Raw genomic sequence first — 10,609 nt, forward strand, 5'->3', positions numbered from 1 at the left:
GGAACTTGAACTTGAGCCGAGACAATCAAAGTGGAAACATGAAGTGCCACTCGGAAGGCACACGATATTGATGGCTGAATTTGATGAGATCTAAAAATAAATAAATAAAGTATAAAAAAAATTTCATCAAAGATTATTAGGCCCTACATTCTTCTTTTTTTTTAATGCCATCTTGTCAATTTGCGTATCGAAAGTTCTCTATTTATTTTTTGAAAATCTATCAAAAAAAAAAAACACAGCGTGGCACGGCTTCGTTGCCGCTAGTATGCAATAAATTTGAAAGAGAAGATTGTGATATGAAAATATGTAAACATTATATCATATAAATTTAAAAAATAACCTCAAAAAACACTTATTTTCCTTTTTTTATTTTTAATTTTGATCAGAAGCAAGTTTAAAGCCTTTTTAACACCCCGGTGTTTTTCATGCGGACGGAAAGCGGACAACCCGTCTCTCTCTCTCTCTCTCTCTCTCTCTCTCTCTTCCCCTCTTGAAATTCGCCTGCGCCTATCCTTTTCTTGTCCCATTTCCTTCCGAATTCCCCGATCCCTCTGCTCGTTCCTCCTTTGCCCTTCCTCGTATTTCTCCTCGAATCCACCTTCCAATCATTTCCTCCCTTGGATTCGGCGATCCATATTTCATCTTCTTTTCTTGATTTCTGAATGTTTTGGAGTTTTCTCAGTTCCTCCCTCCTCGATCCTTCGAATCCCTTTCGAGTTAGATCAGGATTTTAGGGTTTTTTTCTTCAAAAGTTCCTATTTTTGTCTGGATTTTGTTGGGATTTCTATTGATTCGATTCGTGGAGTGGAAGAAAGATTGGGATGGCGGCGGTTCTGGACAAGATCGAGAGGGCGCATCAGATGTATAGAGAAGGGCAGCACGAGGAGGCGCTAGGGCTCTACACTGAGGCTTTGGCTCTGGCCAAGACCAAGGCCCAGAAGATCGCCCTCCACAGCAACCGGGCCGCCTGCTATCTGAAATTGCACGACTTCAAGAAGGTTTTCCAATCATTCCTACTCCCTTAAAAAATTTGAAGTAATTGGGATCTTTGTTTGCCAATTTGTTTTATTTTCTAGTTCTGTTTTCATGTGGGTAAAATTTGTGATCTTGAGGTTTTAGCAATCCTATGTGGTGCGGAGGTTGTCAGCTGATTAAGATAATATACTACATGCAATAAAAATTCAAACTTTAGTCCTTTTTGCATTGTCTTGTGATTAAATTGTTTTGGGAATTCATAAACTCTTTTTTGAGCCTTGTTCGAAGGATGTGATAAATAAATATGACGCGGGTGCTGGATATTCACTTGCTTGGAAACTTCCAGTACTGATATTTGGATAGAGATGAATAATTGGTGATTTAGAAACATGAACGTGTTCAAAAGATATATATGCAAACTGTCTTTTAGATTAGCGATGCTAACCATCTATTTCCAATCCATGTTACTTTGCTAGTATATTATACAGAGAAATCATGATGTGATATTATTATACAGAGATATTAATAGTTAAATAAATTGTGGCTTTTGAAACAATAGATATTTGTACCAACTACTCTGCTTTCTCGATTTCCTTCAATTGTCAAGGACAGTAGCTTCAACGCATGGATATTTCAAAATCCAGACAACGTAATAAACAGGAAAAGTGCACAGTTTTGAACCTTTTTGTCTGTAAGTTTTAGTTTCATTTATTGAGTTCAGTGTTATGTTAATGTACAAACCATTGAAAGGAGCTGGAATAAATTGTTTGGTCAGAATATTTTGCGCTGCTCTCAACCACTTTAAGTGGTCCAATATGGTCTGGAAAAACCAGCTGGTTTAATTTGCCTTCTGAAAGGTTGGCACACTTAAATAGTGGCAATGTGAAAAATCTCATATGTTAGTGTAAGGAACTTGAACATGCTCCGTATGTGTGCAAGATGCTTGCATCAAAGATGAGAATATTGAGGTATATGTTAGTTTTAAACCTGAGACGTATATAATTAGAAATTGACATTTAGGGCTCGTTTGGTTCGCGGGAAGCATTTTCCTTCCTAGGAATTGATTCCTGGGAAACAAATTCCTAGGAAGAGGATGCCTAGGAAAGTATTTTTGGCATGTTTGGTTGACCATGGGAAAGTGACAAATTTCCAAGGTGCTTATGTTTGGTTGGCCATCCACTTTCCTAGGAAAGTTATATATAATTCCTATTATGCCCTTAATAAAAATTAGGTTTTTAATGCCTCTTTAATGCTTCTTTAATACTGAAGGGACTTTTTGGGAAAAAGTAAAAATGAAGTGATTCCCGCCTCATGGGAAAGTAACTTTCCCATGTTTCTCATGGGAAAGACTTTCCCATGAAATGTGGGAATCACATTCCCATGGGAATACAACTTTCCCTTCTCTCTCCTTTGAAAACTCCAACCAAACAAGAGGCATCTCATTACTTTCCCGTTGACCACACTTTCCCTCCTTCTTTTCCCGCGAACCAAACGAGCCCTTAAGATGAAGTCTTCAGGAATGGACCTTGACAGGGGTATACTGTTGTGAACTTGATCTAGTAAAATATATATGAGATTGTGTCCTGATATTGGTGCTGTGATACACAAAAACGTGTTTCAAAGTATTCCATTCATGCTGCTTTGTCTCTAACCGAACACCTTAGATGTGACCAAGATACATCGATAAGTTGTCACCACTAAAATGTTTGAAACCTAGTTTACCATGCATGTATTGTTTACAATGCATGGTAATGGCACAATTTCTCTCCCCATTTAATTTCTGTGGATATAAACAGGCAGCATGTCCTTGAAACTATATTGTTTTACAATTCTATGTTTCTTTAGATACATAGCATATTCAGTTTTTTTTTCCTTTTTTCTTTTTTTTTTTTTTTTGGGGGGGGGGGGGGGGGGAGGGGGTGAGTCCTTTAGTTGTAATTTGTTCTTCATATTCATAGCCATTTAGTATTTTGTATAGATACTTATCAGCTGAAGCACCTCATGTCAGTAGATATGAGTTGGTTCACATGGTCAGGGTCTTGCTTTAAATTCTAGGTCTTCACATGCTCTTTTGTATATTCATTTTGTAGTTCATTTTCATGTAATTTTGATATACACAATAAAAGAATACTATTGTATTGCAATATTGTGTTGTTATGTGAAGGTTGTGCAGTCTGTTCATGTATGAAGAATGAATGTGGCATTATGGTTGACCTTGCTCTGATTGGAATACATAGCAGTCTGACGGGACATTTGAAATGAGAAAATATTTCCTCTAAAGCAGAGTTAAATTTGTTGTAGTTACATTATATTATATTATATTGGTAATGAAAATTAAGGCTACCCTTTAGGGTTGAAGCACCCAAATTTTTGGAGTAGAGGAGCATTGCACTCATGCAGCATTTATGTCATTCAGTTGCAGTTTGGGAAATATCCCGAACATTTTAACATGCTGAAACTTGATTATTTATTTAAACAACTTGCAATATTGCATTACATATATCATGATGTTTCTGCTTTTATGTTAATGGTTGCCTGGTTTCTGCTGTATTTAACTCAAAATGGCTACAAATCTTAGGCAGCAGAAGAATGTACTTCAGTCCTCGAGCTAGATCACCAGCACACAGGAGCATTGATGTTACGTGCACAAACATTGGTTACCCTTAAGGACTACCAATCGGCACTCTTTGATGTCAACCGGCTGATGGAGCTCAATCCATCATCTGACGTGTACCAGAACCTGCAAGCTCGACTAAGAACACAATTGGTATGTATCTTTCCTTCTTACTATTCTGATATGTATATTTTACTTATTTTGTGCATGCAATGAACATATCAGCTTTTATTTGGATGACAAAATAGATAAATTATGTTGGTAGTTAGGAATTTAACATGTCTGTAGTAAAAAGAGCCTTATTCCAACATAATTTACACTGTAAGTTGAACTAAATATCAAAGGTGACAAGGAAAAAGAATAAATATCATATATTTTTGTGTCTGTATATCTGTAATTTGGTTTTTGGTTGGCATTTCAGGTGTTACATATTCCAATAGTTTACAAGTAGAATATGTTAGATTCTCAGAAGGTCATGCATCATATTGCTGCGATTTTTTGTAATAGATTAACAAATGTAACATCAAGTACTAGTATTTGTTTACTTTCCTGGGAATTGAATTTGGGAAATATTAGAAGAAAGGGAATAAATAAATTTAAACTGGAATTTTATGTGGAAGTTAATGATCTAAGTATTATATATAACTATGTCACTGCATCATGTAAAATTATCCAATTAAACTAATTCCTGTCTAGCTATCATGTTGAAGAAAAAGGTGTTGCTTTGTGATCATGATCTTCACTCATGATGGTTGTTGCTCTCTGCAGGATAAGTTATCTAAAGTTGGAACACATCTTCAGTACCATTTATCTCTCTAGGCACTGACTCCTGCAGGAGAAGTGCTTGTCTCATTAGAAACACAGAACTGATACTGTTTTCTAGTTATGCATTATTAAAATAAATTGCTTCATCTAATTTTATGTTATCTTTTCATTATGAAGGAAAGGATTGTTTTTTTGCCTTATAAGAGTGTTCCCATAGGGCTGTAAATGGATTGCATGTCCTGGGATCAGATTAAACGCTAAGCCAGTAAGACCTGATTGGACCCAACCTGTATGAAAATAAAGGGTCGAGTTGGTTCTAATTTTAGACCCATTTGTTATCCCATGGGCTTCATCTTTTTCTTCTTCTTCTTCTTCTTTTGGATAAACTCCAACCTAACCATACAAAGAATGATATATGGACCAAAAATGATTAGGTGGCCTCATAGCCTAATAGCACCCGATCTAACCATATATTTATTTATATAAATGAAAATTCATATATGTATCTATGTAGTTAACTAGTCAGTGTTCCTAAATGAGTGATTTTGAGCTAAGATAGCAACAACATAAAATGGGCTAATTGATTTCCCAGTGATAGTTATAGCCTAGTTTTAATGCATATATTATATCTTGGGTAGCTAATACCTACTTGAGAATTATATAGAATCTAACTGATTTTTCTTGGTATGTGGATGACACTTTACCCCTCAATACACCCTGAGGCTGGACCATTTGACCGAAACCCGAAGTTATATGGTTTCATTGGATCTAGATGTTGGAACCATTTCTAAACAATGTTGGATATGAATCTATCGACTAGTCAACCTTGACTTTGTACATTTTTGTAATCTCAGCATGTAATTAAGTGTATATTTCAAATGGTAGACAAATTATTGTTTCAGTCAAAGTAAACTTAACCTTCTGTGTGATACTTGGGGGAGGAGGAAAAGCTGGAATTATATCTATAATCAAAAATGTGATTTATTGAAGAAACCCTGGGTGTGAAATCAAGTTCATTACCAAATGTCATGTTTAATATGCTATCCCATCCTTGTGTTCCTCGGGCTTTTGAAACTTTCCTTGTAACTTTATGTTATCATTTCGGCCTTCACCTTTGACTGCAAAAGAGAAATGTAGGGAGCGGTAGTTAATTAACAAACAAGACCTTGTTTGATCCTTTTTTTTTAATTTCTGTCTGATTATTTTTATTATTTTTGCTGAAGTCACTAGCCCCGATACCTGAATCTGAGGAAGAAGCGCTGTGCCTTGAAGAAGATGAAGAATTCCCTCCAAAACGGGATACAAAAATTGAGCTCCCAAGCAGTAATCCTGGAGTACCTATAACCCAAACTCCGAACCTCGAGGTTTCAGCTAATCTGCCTTCCAAACCCAAGGGTTGGGAAGCAATCCCAAAACCAAAAGGGCATTCAGGTCTGGACTATTCTCGATGGGACAGGGTGGAAGATGATTCAAGTGAAGAGGAAGAAGATGATGCAGAAGAGCAGCAACCACAGTATCGGTTTCGTGTTAGAACTGTTGGTATACGGCCTGTGAAGTGAATAAGCTCTTGGGTAAAGTTTAAATGTAAATATATGGATATTTGACAAAAGGATTGCCTGAACATAATCATCCATGGCCCGTCTATCTGGTTTGCCTACTCATACAAGGAGTTATCTATATGTCCAGAAGTGACTGATAGAAGCTGATGAAGCTTTTTGCCAGTTCTAGTCGTTTACAATTTACATGTCCACAGTTAACTGGCCTCTTGATGGATTGGTCCTTGCTGGAGGATGAGCCATACAGACTGATCGCTTATCTCTGCCTCATCCTTAACAGAAATATGGGTACGTTGGCTAACTCTCTATGTGAGTTTTTAAGCTTTGTGGCTTAATTCAACTTCCCAGCTTTTCTAATCTGAATTAACTTCTATCTGTTTAATGCAGGACCCTTTAATTCAATTACTCAGGGAACATTCTGCTTTAAAAACATGTCTTACCAACAGTGACCATAATTCTGCAACCTGTTACAGTTCATTAATCGCATGGGAGAGATCACATTTATTTCTGGGGGTAAGGAATCTTGTTCGCAGGTGTAATATTTAATTATTTTAGAGATGTCGAGGTTGATGTAACTTGAAGGGTAGATTTGTGTGTTGATCCTTCTATTACCCCTCCCTTAACTGACATCAGAGTGCCACTTTTCTGTAATTAATTCGAATATGAAGTTCTGTTCATGCTTTCAGCCCTCTCTCTCTCTCTCTCTCTCTCTCTCTCTCTCTCTCTCTCTCTCTCTTGTTGTTGTTAGAAAGGATGAGTTAGCAACTCTTGTGTAGACCCATCCACCAGAGCCCGTGGACATGATATTCCAAAATTGAGCCAGAGAAGAGATAAGACTCCCATTCGACACCTCCTGAGAGGTCGGCAACATAGCACTGCTTTTCTTTTAACTAGCCTTCAAAATTGAATCTCTTGTGCTTTAAGTAAGAGAGACATTTCTCAATTCCAAAATGATATGTTCTAAAGCTAGGACAATTAGTGTCACGCTCCAAATCTGCAGCATGATCTAAGTTATGATAATATGAAGCCAACCAATTTAGCTTTCAAATCTATCAAATATAATAGAATAAATAGAAATTTAATTTTATTATTTATTAAATACAACCAATAATGGTTTAGAGCATCTAAATCTAAATATAAATACCAAATTTATAATTCTCAATATTCTGAAAATTATTAATTACAAATTTCATAGTTATTTAAAATACTAAAATTTTTCTACAAATCTCTAGGCTTGCTAGCGTGAATTCTATGCCTGAGCCATCCTTCGTTCCTAGCAACCCTATTTATCGAGAGAGAGAAAAATAAAAATAGAGATATATGAGCGACATAGTTCGATAAGTAAAGCTTATACTACCTTATCGGATCAGCATAATTTTTTTTCAGTGAATACATCATTTAAAAAAAATAACAGATATTATAAAATAAAGAATTTCATAGTACAATATATTAAAACAAGTCATAAAGCAAACTATGCACGAACAAATCATCCATATTTTATAAACATAGTTATAAGTTCGTTTTGCAAATAAATATATAATTTATTCTTCTGCCATTTAGCTATATTATAGTTCAAAACATTGCTCACAGATATTCATGCTACAGTTACTTTATACCCATGACAGAGCCTGTGTTCGTAATCGACACAGATTCATCTTTCATATGCCAACTTTATATTCGCTAGTGGAGCCTGTGGTCGAATGGATGTTAGCTCCAAGTATCGATTTTTTTAATTTTAGGGTTCATATATAACTATCTGAGAGCCTTTAAAAAGCTTATACCTTTTTTTCTTAAAACATACATATAAATTGATGAAAAAAAACTAAATGACACGATCAGATTCATATTTCATAATAAAGCTATTTTTATCAAAATATCCATACAATTATTTTTCATAAAAAAACATAATTTCAGAACACATATACTAATCTATAATTTTAAGAAAAGCATGATATTTTCACAAGCAAATTTTATGCATAGAAAAATGATCATTTAAAAAATAATAAGCGTAAGATATACTTATATCTATCATCTTAGATAGTCAAACTTCACTAGGCAAATCTGCTAAACCTATTTTAAAATATTAAAAGCGAGATTAATTTCTATTTGATGATTTTAATTGAATTAAAATAATAAGAAAAGGAGACAGTTGATCGGGTGATAGTGTTTGGCGGTTCCAGGCAGGTTTAAGCAACTCAATCAAAACTAACGTCGTTCCATAGGGTTCATCAATGATGGTTTTAGAGATATTCAACAGGGCCGAGATGATCGGTCCAATAGGCAGCTCGGACACTAGGGCAATTCAGGGCCTCTTTGCAGGGACCACCCGCGTCCATAGGATAGGGTTTATACGTCCATGGGTCTTCTTAGAGAAAAAACAGGGAGATGAGAGAGAAGGAAAACAAAAAAAATAAGAGAGGGATGCCTCTCTCTCCTCCTCTTCTTCTCTTTTTTTGCTTTCTTTCTTTCTTCCTCTTTCTTAGAAGCAAGTGGGTGGTTCAAGGTGGCTGTTGCGGTCAAGGTCCGATGGGTGGCAGCAAGTAGTGGAGACATGAGGTGGAGTGCGGCCAGCGGCGGCGGTTGATCGTAATCAGCCCAAAATAGAGCCGAACAGTGGTAGGGACTTGGCTCAATCATTGTCAGGTCTTAATCCACTTGCCAACGGTTGGGGCTCCGGCTCCGGGCGAAGGCTGATGCAAGTTAGGGGCTGAGGCCTTCGAGTCCTACCAGTATTATTCCAATAGCACTATAACTACTATCACAAACCAATCAATGGAACCAAGATCATTGTCAAAAGTTCTAGAGTTCTTGTATAGAGATAGTCTACATCATGTTTAATCAGGACTTAAGCTAAAGATCTCACTGATGGTTTGTCTTTTTTCTAATATTACTTTTTAATTCATCTTGAAAATGAGTCGCTAATCTTATGTTTGGTTGCGATCATAAGAAAGAGAATAGATAGGGTTAGAAGGGTGGATGGCCTCCATTCGTATTTAGTTCAAAAAATTTTAGAAATGATGGATGAAAAGAAGAAATTGTCCATCCATCCTCGCCCACCAACACACATCATCCCAAATTGGGAGGATGGAACGAAGGAACGATGAAGCATGTGAAGGGTAAGTTTTTACGGTGATAAAATTACCCTTGATTAATTTTTTGACAAGACTCTAACACTTCTTTATTTTTTATTATATATATATATATATATATATATATATATATATATATATATATTAGATATACTATTAACTCTACAATATTAAATTCTATTACTAATTATTTTAATTCTAGTACATAATTTCCATGATTAAAAGTAAATAACTAGAATTATCCTATTTTTCCATTTACATTCACTATTTTTAATTAACTATTTATATAAAATCAATTAACTATTTAAATTAAATTATAAATAAATTATTTATTTATATAATTAATATATAAATAAATTAAATACATACATAATTAATTTATTAAATTATTTATTAAATTAAATTAAATTAAAGTGAATATTTATATTATTGCAACCTCTGGCCACATACTATATTACTTATAAGCCAATTAGATATGGTGCATTTCTTTTTTGCCAAAAAAAGTTAGTGTTTATGTCCTATCAGTCATCAAAAAATCAGATTTGTTGGTGTTTAATAAATACTTTAGATGATATTTACCTATTTACTGGATTGATATTTATCTACCACATCCAAAGAAGGCAGCAGGCACGCAAATTACCCAATCTCACATGAGAAGGTAGTGACAATAAACAACAATACCGGACTCCTCGAGTCTGGTAATTGAAATGAGTACAATCTAAATCCCTACATATATATATATATATATATATATAGGGATTTAGATTGTACTCATTCATATACATATATTTATTTCTTATTTGTATCCATCAATCATAGCTCTCGCTGGGCCCTTCTCCAGGAGGCTTAACATGCTGCTCCCTCTCTTTTTCTTAGTCATTAACATGGAAAATCATCATTCAGTTTGTGTTTTGATGTTGCTTCGATTCTCACAGGCCTTCACATGGAATTTGAATATTCCTATACATAGATATGTTCAAAGCTAATTAACCATGGATCATGGATGCATCTCAGTCATCCTTACTGACTCCAATCTGAAAGCCTACAAATCCAAATCAGCAAAAGAAAGTAACTCTTAACCAGATAACATAGAACTTGTCTGGTATTGCTTTTATTTCCTTTTACCAAAAATAAAAAAAATGAGATAAAAATATTATTAATATTATTTTTTTATTTTTATTTTTTAAAAAATATTTTTATTATTTCTAAAGAACTAAAACTCATGCTTTTACCACTACCACCATTACTACCTCTACCATTAAGAAACAACTCTTTCTGGTCAGGATAATCCTTATCTGCAGTCATTGCCGCCACAATCCACTAGCACCACCACTACCACCGCCACCATCTTCACTACTACTCCACTGCTGCCACTAGTACCATCATTTACACCATTGCCACTACCATCACCAATCGTTGCCGCGGCCACCACCACCTTATTCATACTGCCACCACCATTACAATCTCTGCCACACCACCATTGCCGCCGCCACCATATTATCAGTGCCCCCATCACCACCACAGCCTCCACAACTATTACTATAGCCTCTATTGTCTCCACCATCACTCTTACCATCCCAACCATCATTATCATCCATCATTATCATGTA

At 35.3% G+C, this 10,609-nt stretch overlaps 1 protein-coding gene across 1 annotated transcript; it reads left to right on the forward strand.

The window, feature by feature from the left end:
- The first annotated feature begins 425 nt into the window (after positions 1-425).
- On the forward strand, positions 426-6,595 carry LOC103719363 (Tetratricopeptide repeat (TPR)-like superfamily protein). The gene is made up of 4 exons (XM_008808567.6): positions 426-998; positions 3,554-3,742; positions 5,578-6,198; positions 6,298-6,595. The coding sequence occupies exons 1-3, from the start codon at positions 822-824 to the stop codon at positions 5,911-5,913; spliced, it is 702 nt and encodes a 233-aa protein (XP_008806789.3). The 5' UTR covers positions 426-821; the 3' UTR covers positions 5,914-6,198; positions 6,298-6,595.
- Positions 6,596-10,609: the final 4,014 nt, after the last annotated feature.

The sequence above is a fragment of the Phoenix dactylifera genome, chromosome 14 (genome assembly GCF_051530095.1).
Source record: "Phoenix dactylifera cultivar Ajwa chromosome 14, Ajwa_hap1_PhDact_Kaust_v1.1, whole genome shotgun sequence".
Taxonomy (NCBI): Eukaryota; Viridiplantae; Streptophyta; class Magnoliopsida; order Arecales; family Arecaceae; genus Phoenix; species Phoenix dactylifera.